Below are 18,022 nucleotides of genomic sequence, written 5' to 3'. Positions count from 1 at the left end.
TATATATATATATATATACTCCGTGCCGAAAACAAGACCGTTCAGAGTGGGATTTGAACTGCGAATTTCACTTGTAGAGGTGCACCCATAAAAATTGCACCATAATAGTCTTTGAACATGAATTCACGCATATATATTTAAGTAATTTTGAAGAAATATAACATTATTATACATGATTTAGGGAGAGGAGTATGGTTCACGTGAACCCATATCCCTCAACTTGGATAAGCCTCTGGTCTTCTATATGGTTTATGTGACAGTCATATCTTGAATTGCTTCTTATTTGGCCACAGATTTGCATCCGTTATCAGCATCTTATCCGGCCATATAAGTTTGTATCCGATGTGAGCATGGTTGAATCACTGCTGATTGGTCATTATATTCTTGACACGTGTTGCTTCCTAATTCACTCATCTTTTGAGACCGGTTTTCATCGTATACATATTACCTTCTCACTAGTAATAGCTCGTAAATCACACAGAAAATATAAATTGCACTAAACAAGTTCGATGGGACGAACTCTTACCGAGGAAAGCTACGTAATCAATTTCAGCTTATCAGATACAATATCTTAAATATTACCGATGTATAAAAGTACTTTATGTGTTTATATATAAAAAAGATAAACTTTGAATAACGATATGTTATAATGATAGGGTGACAAATCATACGACACCACGATAACAAATATAAAAATAAAAAAGGCACAAACAACACAGTACTAGGAATAACGACATGACATCACTTTTTGATCACACAAAATATAAAAAAAAAGGTTGTTTCTTATCTTCTTAGTATTAAATCAATCTAAGTCATATAAATGACTCATCAAAATGCCACATTTCCAAACAAAAATATGGACAGGTGGCACATACACACATAGTTCCCCTATTCTTGCCACCTTCTTTGGCTCCTTTCTGCCTCTTTTACTCTCATTGTTCCCATCAAATTCTCATCTTTGTATTTATCCTCTTTGAAATCATATGAAATTTGCTCTATCTTATTTTTGGAGTACTTAAATTTTGCTCTTTGAGGTTTGAAAATTTAGTTGAAAATACACACTGAAATTTTACTAAGTGTGTATTTTGTTTCTCTTTGCATGCATTTATGCTTTCTTATTCATTTTTTATATTATGATGTTCCTTTAAGTTCCTTTTTCCTTCCCTTCCATTTATTGTGCGCATGATTCAAACTTTACATGTATTTTGTGTTCTTGAGTAGTAGAAGCAAATAGGCCAGGCCTCGAGTCGTAGAAGCAACTACTAATCGAGCAGTAGAAGCAACTACTAATCGAGCAGTAGAAGCAACTACTAATCGAGCCGTAGAAGCAACTACTAATCGAGCCGTAGAAGCAACTATTAATACTGAGTTTGAGTCGTAGAAGTAATTACTAATACTTGGGTTCGAGTCGTAGAAGCAACTACTAATAATTGCATTTGGGTAGGCTGGCTACATCGCACTCCTAGGTTGCGGTTCTTCACGGACCCTGTGTTAATGCAGGATGTTTTGTATATCAGACTACCTTTTTAGTGGTAGAAACAATGGAAAAACATATTTTGTGGAATTTTAAGGTTGTTTTCTTGTTGTTTTCTGCATAGTGTATTTGTTTGGAGAAGTGTCATTGAGAGAGTTCAGAAAATCTTGAAAACTTGTGCAAATAATTGAGAAGAAGAAAGGGAAGATTATATTTTACATATTCTTGTCGTATAATAGTATTTAATAATCTAAGGGAAATGATTTTTTTAACCTCTTCTTTTTGTATATGGTTAATTATGCATTAGTTTTGGTTGTGTTTTTGAAATTCTCTTTAAGTTGATAACTGTTAAAATATGTTTATAGATATTTCATAATATTTTTTTCCTTCTAATTTAGAATTTTAGAATCTACACTAATGGTAGAAATATTTATTTTCCTTTTAGTTTAGGAATATTTTATAAGATATTTACTTTCTTTCTAAGTTTAGGATCTACATTAATGATATATTTTACTTAATTTATGCCTTTAGTTACCTATAGATATTGATGTACTCAACCAATAAATGCAATGAGTTATTATTCATTTTCTGACTTATTGGCATGCCAATTTATATTGATAGTTTTGTTTTTTCAATAGCATTCCTCACAATGTTAATTTCATCTCTATATTAAATTAAAGTATATATGTGGAATTTTGATGTATTTTATGTCCATGTTTTCCAGGACTGCTCTTGAATGCTTATGCAAAATTGCTACCAAACATATGGGATTACTCTTTGCTTAACCGAGTCATCGTCACAGGCGGATCCAATTAAACTTTACCGATTCAAACTTTAAGATTTTTAGCATTGAACCTATTATATTTTTATAATTGTGGGTTCAAACTTACTATTTGTAGTGAATATTTACACATAAATTTATATATCGCATTGAAAATACGTTCAGATGCACCCGCTGCTGCAAGGCTGCATCCGCCTCTGGTCATAGTACCATCTTTAGGAAAAATTTAATGATAGTGCGTCTTCTGAAGGAAATTCCTTGATTATGGGGAGCGTTTGTTCATGTAAAGGAGACCATTATGCCGATGAGAACATAACTAGAAGAGGCTTCTCTAGTAGATACTTCAAATTTGGGAGCTCGAAATGGCTAGAGCCTTCTCTTTTTGTTCCTGCTGGCTGTTGTCAATTTCGACGAAGCGGTTGTCCGTCCCTCATGGAATTGTGCATTCATAAAATATGTGAGGTGATTAACTCATTCTCTCTGTTAGGGATTTTATGGTTGAGGACTTGTGTTTTTGTTGAGGAAATCTTATGCTCTCTGTATTTACAGGACATTGACAAATACCATTCATTTTCCATGCTACCGAGCGATGTAAGCCAGTTGATTTTTAACCATCTGGTGGACTCATGTAGTCTTTCCGATAACTGTATTGAGGCTTTCAGAGATTGCGCTCTGCATGTAAAGTCCCAGCTTGTACTGAAAGCTTGAAATGTTAAATTGTTGTTTTAGTCTAGGATCGTTTAATGCTTATTTTCGTTCGATGGTTTCTTTTTGTTGACAGGATATGTGCATGGAAGAATGTACACGAGTAAAAGATAATTGGATGGATGTCATCTCTTCACAAGGATCATCTTTACTGTCCGCATATATCTCTAGTACTGAGGTTACAGATTTTGGTTTAAGCCGCTTAAGGAATTGCTCAAACCTCCAAGCTTTAGGTTTGGATTGCTGCGACAAAATTTCTGACGGTGGCATAACGCACATCAGTGGTAGTTATTCCTACTCTTTGATGATATATCACATGTTTATCTATATTGCTCTCATATTAGGATTGTCTCGTCTGAAGGGAATGAAATGTTTTTATTCCTTCTGTATCTAGTATTGTTGTGTTTGTGTCTGTTATAGCTTGCCAATGTCTGCAAGAATGTGGAAAGATCTATCATTGAATTTGCTATTTTCTTTAAAGTGTGTTTTGTCTTTGGCATCGAATCGTTACTTATTAAGTGCTGCTTCTAGCAATTGGATTCCAATTATTCTAATTTTTGGGAAAATTTTTGATTTACATTTTTGGGATACCAACTCTCTGTGGACTTCTCTATTCTTTAGATAGAACAAAGGCAACTAAACGAATATGAAAAATCCATCTGAAGTGAACTTCAAGTGATGCTTCAGCACTATGGTAATCTGCTACTAGAGATTCGATACTCATCTACCTGCATTATATCCTGCTTAATATACTGTTTTTAAGAAAATAGTTCATATGGAATGCGTAACATATTTGATAGAATATCTCTATCCTCCCCCACTTTGGTGCTAGATTTTTTGGTGATCACGATCCATTATACTTTTGCTTTCAGGTTTTTCAAATTTGAAATATTTGGGTTTTAGAAAATGCGTTGGGCTTACAGCTGAAGCAATGAAAAGTTTATCCGGCTTAGTGAAACTGATGAAGTTGGATTTTGAGCGATGTCCTCTAATTCATGGGGGTTTTATTCATCTTGAAGGTTTGTTATTTTCCAAAATTTCCATGTCGAGGAAACATTATGTCGGTCTTTAATGTTCTGCCACTCTTATCTTTTCCAGTCATATAAGAATACACAACATATGTCCCTCTTTTCCTCGGTTATGTGCTTCCTTTTATGCGTTTAACTCCAACCTGTTGATACACTTATTTAGTTCTACTTGCGATGCAAAGGACCGAATCTACGACACAGAAATTCTTGAGTCGAATGTTAGGGGTTTATCAGGAGAATACCAGTAAATATTCCATGCTGTTCTAAAGAACTAGAATTAACAACGTAAAAGAAAAGACAAAAGGAGGGGCGGGGTGAGAGTGAAAGAATTGCATAGGAAAACATTGACCTTCTGCTTATTGGAACTGCACGTTGAGCAAGAATGCAATCAAACTTACCTTTTCTTATCAAGTTTTGTTACACATATTTATTGCATTCTTCTATTTGAGTAGTTACGTATTTGTCGCATCATCTACTCTTATGGTCCTGTTTTTCTGGGTGAATCAGCTTTAATTTCACACCTTGAAGATATGGCAATGAAAGTATTGATATTTATCGTTTTCGAACGTACCATCAGAAACTTGGATAATCTGATAGAGTTACTAAAACACTTATCCCTTGTTGTATATCACAAAATTTACTTTTCCTTAAAATGTAGTTCAAACATGCTGAGAGGTAAAAAGTAATTCAAATTAAAGTAGCGAGAATAATCATGAGCAGAAGTAAATTGTTTAAAACCAGAGGTAGTAGATTTTTCTTCTTAAAAGGAGGTGTTGGTGGAAGAGAAAATCTATCGCTGGTCATGTAAGAGGATTAGTGAACCTATTTAAAGAACATATTATTTATAATTTAATTTTCTAGCTGTTTTTTCACCATTTATGCTTTTAATTGGTCTTCACCGTGTCAAGATGGTTGCGTCTTTTAACTTTCAGGTTTAAAAAATCTTGAATCTCTCAGTATAAGAGGATGCAAGTGTATCACAGATTCAGACTTGAAGTCTCTTGCAGGTATTCTTGATGAATGTGCTTTAAAATCTTCATAAATGTCACCGAGCTTGTTCCGTAGAGTTTGCTACTTAACTCTTTGCCTGTTTTCACGTAATGTACTTCAGGGCTTGTGAGTTTGAAGGAACTTCAGATTTCATGTGACAACATTACAAATGTTGGAGTGTCTTATTTGAGAGGTATCACTTACATTTGTGTTGTTATAAGCTTTTGCAATGTCCTATGATGGTGGTATTAATTGGTCATATAAGAGCTGTCTCGGTGCTTGGTTTAGGTGTTCTCGCCTTACTTTTTAAAGCTCCCATCTTTTGGGATTCTCTTGTCCAGAAAACACATGATGCTTTTCTTATATTATCCATGAAAACCACAGCCTCAAGTTTACTTCACTTTTGTATTACACAGTTTGATTTTTTAAAATTGATGTACTAATTTTATTCAAATTTGGCCGGATCCCTTTGCATGTTTGTCGAAGTAAATCTGTCTCTTTTCTTTTTTAAGGTTGGGGAAGAGGGGATGGTTTAGTGTTATAAGCATAAATGGCAACCTTAAGGAGATCTAGGCACCTCGATATAGCACGTTTATTCCTCATCACCACATAATTGGTTTGGATAAATTGTAGATTTGCATTGTGCCATTATTGTGGTCTTCTTTTAGGTAATGAATACCGAAACTGTGAAAGGAGTCTGGCTTTGCAATCCCTTTCATGGATTTTCCACCTAGTTCTTTGGCTGCTTTTCGTGAAGTCTTCTTTTTTCCCCTATGATTAAGATCTAATCTGGTTTTGATAATATTACGTTCCTACTGGTTTTACAGATTTGGACAAACTCGTCGTGCTAAATTTGGAAGGGTCTGATGTTACTGCTCTATGTTTGGATTACCTGACAGGTCTGTTTTCATTGTCCTTGTTCCCGTGTTCACTTATTAAGCCTAGTTTATTGGTGAAGTAAATAGGTAGGATAATGAATCGAGCGGATTGGAAATTTTCTCAGAAAACTTATTGGAGATAAAGTTAACAAGTCGGATAGTGGAAAAACAAGCTTGAATGAGCAAAACATATACTAGTGTTATCTTCTATTAAGACAGATACGAGAGTGATAATCACATTAAGATGCTTAGTAGAGATGGAAGAGAAAAAAGAAGGGGATTAGCCTAGTGCTTATATAAGATTTAAAAGCTGTTTATTAAAATGTATGATCCGGATCTGCAGCTGTATTCCTTCTTATAGGAGAACATTGTGAAAGTCTATGGTTGGGACAAAACAGAACCTGACCAGAATATTTAATGTGTGCCTATAATCGACTCCTAAACAGGTAGTTGTTTTACTTCGTCCAAGGGATTGCTACAGTTATTGGTGACTCAGTACCACACTCAGCTGAAACTAAGCTCTTGGATATCATCGGCAGAACAAATAGAGTAATTTGTTGCATATCCAATAAAAAGGTGGAGAGCTTAGCCTATTACCTTACACAAAGTAATTTGATGACCCTAGGTACCTGTAGACATATAGGCACGGAACAGCAATTTTCTGCCGAAACTGGAAAATCTCAGAAAAGATGGACTAAAAAAAGGGCAACTAGGTGTACTAAGCTCCCGCTATGGGCATGGTTCGGGAAAGGGCCGGACCATAAGGGTTTATTGTTTGCAGCCTTACCCTGCATTTCTGCAAGAGATTGTTTCCCCAGCTCGAACCCGTGACCTCTTGGTCACATGGCAGCAACTTTATCAGAAACGATGGACTAACTTTGTATGTTTAACGTCTAATCGAACTTCAAATCAAAGAATTCCCCAGCCAATGATTTTATAAGATAACATTCTTTAGCTCTCCATTTAGACCTTTTATTTTAGGTTTTGCTCAAATCCCTTAGTCCAAATTTTTTGGTAAGTACCAATTCCCTGTGATTAACGACGGCGATATTTGGTTGTAAGATTGTTTAATTCAAGAGAATTTTCCTGTATGTAGATTGGTCATTGATTGCATCCATAGAAGTTTCTGCCATACCATTAAGTATGGTCTATAAATACTTTGTCAGGGTGATAATTATAGTATTCATTTTTGGAATCTTTTCATGTTATTTTAGTTTCTGATAGTTCCTTGTATCATAATGCAGCTCTCACTTCACTGCAATCGCTAAATCTCAATAGATGCCATCTAACAGATGTTGGATGCGAGAAGTTTTCCGGTGAGTGGAAGAAATTTGTTATTTGCCATATAGAACTAACGAAATCAAAACCATTCCACATCCTTTAGCCAATTGTTTTACATCTGCAGCGCTCAGCAATTTGAAAGAGTTGAATATGGGATTTAACAATATCACAGATGCATGTTTGGAACATTTAAAAGGTCAGTAATCTCTTCTTTGGTTCCCTTCTTTTGACGGTACATGGCATTTCAGCTTTTGCTCTCTGATTGTTTTAGTCTCTCCCTCTTTGCTTTCATGCTCTAGTGTACATTAAACTCTGAAAGCTTTCAGTTTACTGCATAAGTTTTCTCACCAAGAGTCTTTTTTTTCCTTTGAAATATAAAGCATCACCTTCTTGGCAGTCAGCAAAATGGAAAAGATAGTCGCTAATATGCTTCGGCTAGATGTTGGCATGCAACAGTTATATGCCTACCATTTAGTGAATATCTATCTCGCGGAAAGTTTTGCTGTTATCAACCTGATCATGTTGAGTGTTGACACTTCCGTATAGGATCAAAACTTAATTTACGTGGGAATAATATGACCATCCTCTCTACCTAATGTTCTCATGCTGGAATTTTATTTTTTTCGGCTTAAACGAACTGCTGGTATATTTAGAGTGTATATTTGCCTCATGGAATGCTTGCATTGTTTGGTGTTTTGAGATGCTTTCAGAATAGGGAGAATTGATGTTCTTTTACCTGACCCCTCAGAGTGAAAATTTTGAGATTTTGGTTCAGGTGGTTCGTTACTTCTCTCCGTTTAATAATTTCTGGTTATTTATTTCATTTAGTGTTTACCTACATTGCAGGGCTGACAAAATTGGAAGGCCTCTACTTGGATTCTTGTAGGATTAGCAATGACGGTCTTGCTCATTTAGCTGGTATATGTAACCATAGTTTATTTCCCCTCCCGTCTTGTCTTTGCAGCATTATGCTGTAGTGTCGCCCATTTCCTTTTCTGTTACGTTCCTCGACCCGGAGAGAAGAGAATGCTCTTTATCTTATAGGTGTAAGCCTCTGTCTTTTTCAGGACTCGCAAACTTGAAAGCTTTGGAGCTGTCTGATACTGAAGTTGGAAGCGATGGAATTCTTCAACTCTCTGGTCGGACTGTTTATCTCTACTTAGAAACAACTTTTCTACTATATTATAGAGCTTTTGGCACCACATTAGCTAATGGCTTTTGATATACACCACTTCACCTTTTTGACTTGAAAAAAAAATGCAGCCTTTAATTTGAATATTACTACAAATTATGATGCACTGATTTGAGTGATTCATATGTTTTAGGATTGACAAAGTTGGAAGATCTCAACCTCTCGTTCACATCAGTAACTGACAACAGTTTGAAAACGTTATCTGGATTGACATCTCTTAGGTCGCTTAACCTTGATACTCGTCAGATTACTGACTCGGGCCTTGCAGTTCTCACCAGTAAGCCTTAAAATTTCTAGTTGCTTTATCTGAACCGCGGTTTCCAGAAATCTACTCACGCTGATATTATCTTAAGGTGTTTGGTCCATCTTCATTAATATATCTTTGAACCCGTGGTTTTTCCTCTTCCTGTTCGGGATAGACTTCGTGCATGTCTATCTATTTGTGTTACTTATTCCTTCCATGCTTTTCTATATTATAATATTTACCACGTTATATTCTTACTTATTAGGGACATGTGTGTGCGTGCGTGTGTGTGTGTGTTTGATGAACTTATTAGATAAATTTGCTAGTATAAAGACTAAGGTATATTTTGGAAACTGTGAAGGAGAATAATAATTGGCATCGGTATGTACAGAACTGAAGCACCGGAATGTGCTATGATTATTTATGGTGGCGCTTCGTAATAATGACAAAATATGAAGCCTTACGATTACCATTCAAATTGGTTTTTGTGTTATTCCTTCAATTCGATGTCATATTTTTCTTTGATTGTTTTCTCCTTTCAGCGGCAACTTTCACTGTTGTTGAAGCTTGACCTGTTTAGTTTCATCTCTTCTTCTAGTGCATTTATTAGTTTACTTTTGAGATTTCTCTCGCCCTACCGAAGTATAGATCGCTCTATACTATTTTGAAGCAATTTGTATCGTTCTTTTCAGGTGTGTGCTATAAGCTTTAACATGTAGCTTTTTGTGTCATATGGAAGCAGGTTTAACTGGATTGACTCACCTGGATCTTTTTGGTGCCCAGATCACGGATTCAGGGACAAAATATCTCTCATGTAAGTTAATTGCTTCTTGATTACTTACTAGTACAACATGAGTATACTCGTATTATTAACGCGTGAAGCAAACCAATCTTGATAGCTTTGCTGCATTTGTATTCGGGCGCAATGGTTTTGCATATTTTTCTTTTATTTCCAAATTCTCAAAGTGTGTGCATGTCTCATCAGATTTCAAAAATCTCCGATCTCTTGACATTTGTGGCGGGCGGTTGACGGATGCTGGCGTCAAGAACATAAAGGATCTTTCTTCTCTGATGTTTCTGAACTTGTCACAAAACCTGAAGCTAACAAATACAGCCTTGGAATATCTATCAGGTACTTTTGTGAATATCTATTTCATTCGGTCCATGACTTGCTATATGCGAAAATTCTCTTGACATACTGTTGTACCATGCTACCACAATGGTCCGTGCCTCCACACGTGCCCTCTCTATTGGAGGGCTTAAGGAATAGAGTACTTTGGGTGTACGATATGCTAGTGAGGAAACATGGGAGTGCGCGATTAAATTCTTAAAACTCTATTACTACCTGATGTTACTTGTGTTTTAGCTGTTGTACTTGCGGCTGTTACTGCTTCCTAGACCTTTACACCAGTGGCGGATCTACTCTATGAGTTATGGTTGCTTGAGCACCCATTACTTTTAGAGCTAGATACTATTAGTTGTATAAAAAAACTAGTAAATCCATATAAATACATTAATTGAGCACCCAGTCTCAATAGCAATTTTCAGATTAGAAATAGTTGAGCACCCATGCTTTGAAAATTCTGGATCCGCTATTGCTTTACACTACTGCATTTCTTTTCTATACCCTTGCTTGGAGCTGAGGGTTCACTGGAAACCACCTCTCTACTTGCACAAGGTAGGGGTAAGGCTGCGTTACATAGTACCCTTCTCAGACTCCAAGTGGGATTACACTGGGTTTGTTGGTGGTGGTGGTGGTGGCGTCCGGATTGGTTTGTGTGCATTTCGACTAGTCCGCCTAATACATATGTGTATTAGCCTATTAGGTAACTCAATTGACAAACACTGAGCTAGAGAGGAAGAGACAACATGGTGTTTTTCTTTTCGTTCGTAGTTTTTCATGGTTTTTCCTATTTCATTGGCTAACATCTTGTTTGGAAATGCAGCATTGACATCGTTGGTCTCTTTAAACGTCTCAAACTCGAGTATCACGAACGACGGTTTGCAGTACCTGAAGCGTCTGAAGAATTTACGCTCTCTGTACCTGGAATTTTGTGGTGTGACCGCATGTGAAATCAAGAAGCTTCAAGCCAAAGCCCTTCGGAATCTAGCACGATACCGCCCTGATCAGTGATAACAGTAATGGTTATCACGGATATATATATGGACTAAAGCACCACGATATAAATGGACTACCGCTTTGGTTTGTAAATAAACAAAATAACATGTAGTAGTAGTAATTATTCTATATATTGGTAGGGGAAAAATACTTGTTTTTGCTATGTTGGCGATGACTTTTATTCTCATCAATCTTATTACTTGGCACAGCAGAAGTTGGAATATTGTATCCTATAGGCTATATTGAGCCGCTTGTTCTCAACTTTTGTACATATTTAAGAGAAATGAAAACAAGAGATATGGGTTTCTTTCAGTTTCTGAGTACTGCATGTCTACATCTATTGTTAGAGATAAAATGGTTCAATTATTTTTTTCTTCCTTTTTTACATAATTAATGTACTTAATTAGGAAAGGAAAATTAAGAAATCTATCTGGACAAAACTCGTCAAGATTTGGGAGACTACTAAATTCTAATTTGGAAGTTGTTACTAATTCGATTGAGATGTTCAACTCAAGTTTGGTTAAAAAAGAGTTGGTGTCAAAAAAAAAACAGTAGTGTTGGTGTCAAAAAAAACAAAAAAGAAGCAATAAGGTATTCTTATTTCAAGTCATTGATTTTTCTTTTTGGCGATTGTTAAAATGTAGTGTATGTTTGAGACTAGCAACAACCTTGTGCTGCGGGAGTGTTTCGAGACCATCAATGTCAATGGATGGTTTCACTACACGCCGCATTTGGTCATCCGCACTTGAAGCAGAACTTCATGCTTTATTGATAGGATTGAAAATTGCCCAGGACTTCCATTTTTATCCGCTACAGATAGAAACAAATTCCCAGGTACTGCAAACGATGATTGATACAAGTTCTGATCTCTACTTACCTCTTATTTTGGATTGCAGGTTATTGAAGACACAACTGCGACAATCGGAACTTAAGCATATCTATCGCGAAGCAAACAATGTAGCGGATCTACTGGCAAAACATGGCATGACCTTAGCTCCTTCTACAGGCCAACACCTTTGTCATCCACTACATTACGACGAACCACCGCCTTATGTTTTACTAGCTTTCAATAAAGACTGTTCGAACACTTGTCTAAGAAGAACAATCCCCTTATGTACAAACTCTGCTACATGTCTTTCTTAGCTTTTAATAATATTTTCGTTTTAGCAAAAAAAAAAAAAAAAAAAAAAAAAAAAAAAAAAGCAACAACCTTTCAAATCTTCCCCATTGGTTTAGAGCCTCTTTGACCTATGGGGTTAAAACCTTTTTTTTTTATTATTAAAAAAAGCACTTCTTTTAGTAATTTGATTTGTTTGGCCAAGATAGAGAAGTGCTTTTTGAGAAGTAGCAAGAAGCGATTTTTTAATTTTTCAGCAAATTCTAGCTTCTTCCAACAAAAAGTAGAAATTAATTTTTAAGATAAAAATATCCTTATCCTAATTTTATATTTCCCAATTATCCCTCATCAATTTTACTTTTTTCTTTCTCTTTTTTTTTTTTTTGTTTTGTTTCTACAATCCCTTTATTCTCTTTTTTATTTTTATCATATTTTTTTTATCTAGCAACAGGAGTGAGGCGTACGAAACAACCGATGTGTGACCAAAATAATTTTGGTATTCCCACACCGGCTGCCAAAAAAATTAATGAATAAAAAGTTTTTACTCACAACTTTTTTGATTTCGACCCTTCACCTTTTTAAATCCATAATACATTTCTTAAATATAATATGCTTAAAATCATGCAAAAAAATTGGGATCATTAGAATTTCTAGCTTCATTGAAATTGTCAAAAGTTAGGGTTAGCGAAGGGTTATTATGGTTTTGAAAATTTGATGAAGTTATACCGTATGAGTTTTAATGGTTGAACTAGCCTTTGCATTCATTATACGTATGTCCTCTCCATGATCCACATTTCTTAAATATAAAAATGCTTAAAATTGTGCATTCTTTGAAAACTAATTAAGCCAAAACCCAAGTGTAAATTGATGATTGTGAGTAGATTTCAAATTGGGATATTAGAATTTCTAGCTTCATTTAAATTGACAAATTAGGGTTAGTGAAGAGTTATCATGGTTTTAAAAATTTGATGGAGTTATATCATAATGAGTTCTGAACTATATATTATGTTTCGTGTTTCGCCATTTGCTATTGATGTAACTAGTTCGTTTGAAAGAAAAAAAAATGCATATAACTCGACTTGTAATTAGTTTTCTGTCAAAATACAAGGTTCTGTGTGTGTGAGTTAGCCTAGTTAGCGTTTGGCCATAGATCCCAAATTTATTTTGAAAAATCTGATTTGGGTGAAGTTTGGTTTGAAGATGAAAATGTGTTTGGACATACGTTTTCAAAACATATTTTCCAACTTTATTTTGGAAAAACATGTATATAATTCCCAAGTTTTGGGATTTTGGCCCAAAATCAGGAGCTGATTTTTGGATTTGAGATTTGAGATTTGGGATTTGGCCAAAATATGGGCAAAATTTATGGCCAAACATGAGTTTTAAAAATAAATCCCAAATTTATTTTGGCAAAACTCATGATCAAATGGGGAGTGTGTATTCAGATTCAGATTAAAAAAAAGGAGAAGTAATAGCCAAGCTCCCCAAGCATGAATGCCACGGTAACCAGGGCTAGCTGCCCCCATGCTTGCTGGTGCTAACACGCACAGATAGGTTGAGTTTGATCGTACTACTCTATTTCCCCACAGATGGATTGAGCACGAGTTAGGATAATCAAAGCCCTTACTAATGCTCTACGGATGGGTCGAGCTTGATTGTACCACTCGATGGCCCCACAGATAGGTTGAGCTTTTAATGAGCATAATTAATGGCCTCACATCAGCTTTAGAACAGGGCCGACTCAAACATAGTATGAGGTAAAGCAAGTGTCTTAGGCCCTCAATTTTGGGGGCCCCCATTTTTTAGGAATAAAGAGTATGTTTGATTGGTTTATAGGTTTTTAGGTTTTTCTTTTTTTTTTTTTAAAAAAAAAAATTTATGTATATAGTACTTTTGTACTTTTCATATAGAAAGAAAGAAAAAACTTTAGATATATTAGTAAATTAAAGTTTAAAATAGTAGGAAAATAGTTGTCACTTTGATTTAATTTGACAACTTTACTTTTTATTCACTAGAAAAAAAATTGGAATTAGCTAGGAACATCGTCGCTAATCCGTCGCTAAAGCGCTCGTAGCTAACAGAATTTCTTAATCCGTTGCTAATCCGTCGCTACATGAGATTAATGACGGATTTTTCTATTTAGCTACAGAATTTGTCCTTCGCTAAAACCTGAAATTTTAGTAGTGATTCTTCCAAGTAATCCCTAGCTAACGTTTCAGTTCTAGTGCTAACATTCATTCATTCTTCATATTCCAGAAGACATATCTTCTTCCTTCCTCTTTATTCATGATTCATGCTCATCTTCTTAATTCTTTCTACTAGATCTCTTTCTTTCTCCAAGACTCCAACAAGCCAATAACTAGATATTTTAGAATCAAAGTCTTCAAACTTCTTGAATTAGTCAGTCATTGGGTAATATCATTCTAATTTTCTAGTATTATTTTTATTTATTATTTATTATTTTATTAATTTTATTCTGTACATATTGTTTTTTTATTTTTAGAATATAAATATGTCAACAAGAAATATGCATCTGGTTATTAAAAAATACAAAAGAAAAGAAAAGTTGAAAATTTAATAAAATGTCAAAAAGGAGCGCTTGACAAATTTTTGACAAACAATAAAAAATAAGGCTCCATGTTAAATTTTCGCCTTAGGCTCCATATACGCTTGAGCCGCCCCTGCTTTAGAAGTCCCACTTCGTGCTCACGTACATAAAACCATTTTATGTGCAAAGTTTTCAGAAAAGCTATTTCTTCAAAGATTAACTCAGTATTCAGAATGTTAAATAGTGGATGAGAGTAGGCTCAAGTCTCAACATGCTAAAGAATAGACCCGAAGCAAAGAAAGGGTAAGCTCATCAAGTTAACACGTGAAATTAAAGCAAGGTTAGTGGGAGGAGGGAGAGCTTGATGCGCTGAATATAAATGAGAGAATCATAAAGTTATATATCATATTTTGAGAGAAACAATTTTAAAACTTTATCAAAGTTTCACTTTAATACCACGTTAAATAATTTGAGTATCTAATTCAAAATTTTAAGGCAGTTTGATGAAGTTATATCCTATTATGTTTCATGTTTTATTGGTGGTATTAAAGTTACTAGTTCGTTTGAGACAAGTTATGGCATGTGTCCCAAAAAAAATGTATATTCCAGATATTTTGTCGTGGGTGCTACTTGAAAAAATTGTTATCTACCGATGGGTTCCCTGGTTTTTGGATTTTCATTTCTTTGTTCCAAAAGGAACTTAAGAGAAGATAATGAGACTGGAAAAAAGGTCCCCTTTTATAGAAGAGCTATAGAGACGGATGTGGATTCAATCTGGGCCTTTCCTTTCAGATGACAACTGCCTCTTCCTGCTGCGAGGGCTAGGCATATAGGTAAGATTTTATTTAAAAATATCTCTAGTCAGTTCTTCCATCCAAAGTAACGTTTCTTGGCATTCCTATCCTAGAAATATTTTTAAATAAAATCTTGATCCATTACATCATCTTATGCATTTTCACACGAAAGAGAAATACTGAAAAAACAGATAAGATAAACTACAAGCACAACTTTTCATTGAAAAGTAAAACTCATTACTCAGCACTAACCACCCAAATGAGAACAAACGCACGCAAACACTATACACATATGACATAATGGAAATAAGGATTGAAACTTTACTACACCAAATGCAAAAGGAGCCAACCCCAGTTCTTTATTTTTAGGAAGCAACCTCTCCCCTCCCTATGGGTCCATTCATTGACAAAAAAAATAATTGACAGTTTGAACATCCTTAACGGAATTCCTGGCTAAAGCACTGGTTATAATCCCATATTTGTTCCTAAAATTATCTATTACTAGAAATCCGGTAATTAGCGACCACAAAAACCGACCAACGTTGGTCGGTTTTGGCAAATTACCGACCAAAACGCGTCCAAACACGCTTGGTCGCTATTTTGGTGATCGTTTTAGTATACCGACCAAGGTTGGTCGCTAATTACCGACCAAGGTTGGTCGTAAAGGTAAAAGGACCAACCGTACAATTTAAAGCACATACCGACCAACTTTAGTCGGTGTAATATATTTTAATAATTTAATTTTACCGAGCAAAGTTGGTCGGTGTATTTAAATTACGTTATTTTATTAATTATTAAAATTTAAAAATTAGCGACCAAAGTTGGTCGGTAAAGTAAAATATATATTTTTTTTAAAAAATTAAAATTTAACCATACCGACCAAATTTGGTCGGTAAAGTTAAAATCTGGGTAATCCTTGTTCATTAACTGACCAACTTTGGTCGGTAATTTTTAATTTTTAATTTTTTTTGAACTTAAGCGACCAACCTTGGTCGCTAATCAGCAGAAAATTATTTTTTTAATTAGAAACCGACCAACTTTGGTCGGTTTTCTGGGTTTTAATTTTGGCATGAAATGCCTGTTTTGGCAGCTACACACCTGCCAACATACCAAAATTCCTAAATAACAACACAACAACAACAACAACAACGACACAACAACAACAACAACAACAACACAATTCAATAAATACATTAAAACTAACAAATTAAAGTTCAATAGAACTAAAAAATACAACTAGTTCAAAACCGGTTCTATTTGTCTGTTCAAAGTATATAAAAGTCAAGGAGTGTTTTGTACAACATCACCATCACCGTCTGATGAACTTTCATCTAAAAGACGGTGTCGAGAAGGTCTTGTGGAGGACGGGAAGAACGACCATGGGGAGGACGGCTCACGTGCAGGTCGAGCCTCTGGCGATGACTCACGAGACCGGGGCAACGGAAAAGCTCCAGTAGATAGGAGAGTTCTGATCTGAGCTTGCATGCCAAGGAATTGAGCATCTCTAACCCTTTCTCTTTCCTTGGCCACTTCTATCGGATGTGAGCTTTGTCACAGTCTCCCGCATAGCGAAGAGACTCTCTCCATTAAGTTGCTCGCCTTGCGAGGAAGTCCTTATTCCTTGCATTCTACACTTATAGCGATGGAAATTTTTAGTAGGAAGCCCGTATACCTTCCCCCATTTTGGACCGCCAGCAGACTCCATCCATATTCTTTCAGCATCCTCGTCCGAAGATTGGGTTGGCTCGCCCGATTCACCAGCTGGCTGAGTGCGGATGAATTCCTCCACGTTAGTTTGGTAGCGACCCTATACAAAAATTTAAATTGAATTAGTATTTCAAAATTTATATAAAAGTAAATTAAAATACTTAAAGAAAAGTGAAAGCTCACATATACAGTCGAGGCCCGGTCTTCGACCCAGCTTTCTTGATCCGTTTCTTTCTTCTTCTTTACAATATGCGTCTCCTTGAATAGCTCATCATGGTTCATTGGACGCCCCAACTTCTTTTCCTGATAACAAATTAATTTAGTTAATAAACAGAATAGTTATACTTTAAAAACTAAAATAATTTAAGCAATTACGTATCAATCTTCTTTTTATTGTTCTTAGGCTGATCGCACCTTCAGTGTGCAAGGAGCCTCCCTTCTCAGATGCGCGAGCTTTTTTTCCTTTTTCGCTCTTCTCTAAGAACTTTGCGGTAAGCCATTGTCTTTGCAAGTCATCCCATAAATTTTGAAGTAACCAGTCAGGCTTCTTGTTCTTCTTTCTAGCTTCGGAGAAAGTATGCGACAGTCGCTTGCGAGCTTTGTGATGAAAATTTGCAGCCACTTCCGCGCTATAGCGGTGTTCCCATACACACTTTCTCTGTATTTCAAAAGTTAAATATTATATGGAAATATCATAAATATAAATTATTAAACTGCTTAAAAGAACATTTATACCTTAAATTGATTGAAAATTTGCTCCTTCAGCGAGAATGGAAAATCAGTCCAAGTCGCATAAGGGCCATCATAAAGCTTTCTGATGGCTTTGGTGATTATCCTCGTAGTCTTATTACTCGGGATGAATCTGCAATTTAACAATAAAACTACATTAATATCTTAGTAAAAACTTTACAAAATAATAAACGCAAAAATAACAAATAACTCTTACCCATCACCCTCAGGGACTATGATGATCCTGCCATATTGATCATAATGCACCTTTTCGTCATCATCAGCATCATCGTCTGAAGCATGTATATCAAAGGCATGTGTGGATGGTGTAGGGGGTCAGAGCTACTACCTCGCAGGCGAAGGCCTAAAATAAATGGAGTCGCTGATGAAGATGGCTGCGATCCCTGTGACTGCGACATAGCTGGATGGACCCCA

At 35.6% G+C, this 18,022-nt stretch overlaps 1 protein-coding gene across 4 annotated transcripts; it reads left to right on the top strand.

Annotated features, from left to right (window-relative positions):
* LOC109234443 (F-box/LRR-repeat protein 4-like) lies at window positions 920-11,004 on the top strand. Of its 4 annotated transcripts, none has more exons than XM_019400440.1 (16): window positions 920-1,034; window positions 2,199-2,717; window positions 2,805-2,933; window positions 3,037-3,244; window positions 3,833-3,979; window positions 4,921-4,995; window positions 5,100-5,171; window positions 5,806-5,877; window positions 7,101-7,172; window positions 7,262-7,333; window positions 7,984-8,055; window positions 8,205-8,276; window positions 8,463-8,606; window positions 9,313-9,387; window positions 9,559-9,705; window positions 10,520-11,004. In XM_019400440.1, the coding sequence occupies exons 2-16, from the start codon at window positions 2,520-2,522 to the stop codon at window positions 10,705-10,707; spliced, it is 1,743 nt and encodes a 580-aa protein (XP_019255985.1). In that variant the 5' UTR covers window positions 920-1,034; window positions 2,199-2,519; the 3' UTR covers window positions 10,708-11,004. The 4 variants fall into 4 exon arrangements, with proteins under 4 accessions (XP_019255985.1, XP_019255986.1, XP_019255988.1 ...); XM_019400441.1 differs by having other exon boundaries at window positions 920-1,076; XM_019400443.1 differs by having other exon boundaries at window positions 921-1,034; window positions 9,316-9,387.

This window comes from Nicotiana attenuata, chromosome 11 (genome assembly GCF_001879085.1).
Source record: "Nicotiana attenuata strain UT chromosome 11, NIATTr2, whole genome shotgun sequence".
Classification (NCBI taxonomy): Eukaryota; Viridiplantae; Streptophyta; class Magnoliopsida; order Solanales; family Solanaceae; genus Nicotiana; species Nicotiana attenuata.
This window is presented reverse-complemented; position numbering and strand designations above follow the sequence as displayed.

What these genes read in the sequence shown, in the direction of transcription:
- LOC109234443 (XM_019400440.1), top strand. Translation starts at nt 2,520, where the DNA reads ATGGGGAGCGTTTGTTCATGTAAAGGAGACCATTATGCCGATGAGAAC. An exon ending in TCAGAGATTGCGCTCTGCAT is followed by an intron (nt 2,934 to 3,036) that starts GTAAAGTCCCAG and finishes TTTTGTTGACAG; the next exon opens with GATATGTGCATGGAAGAATG. An exon ending in GGGCCTTGCAGTTCTCACCA is followed by an intron (nt 8,607 to 9,312) that starts GTAAGCCTTAAA and finishes GTCATATGGAAG; the next exon opens with CAGGTTTAACTGGATTGACT.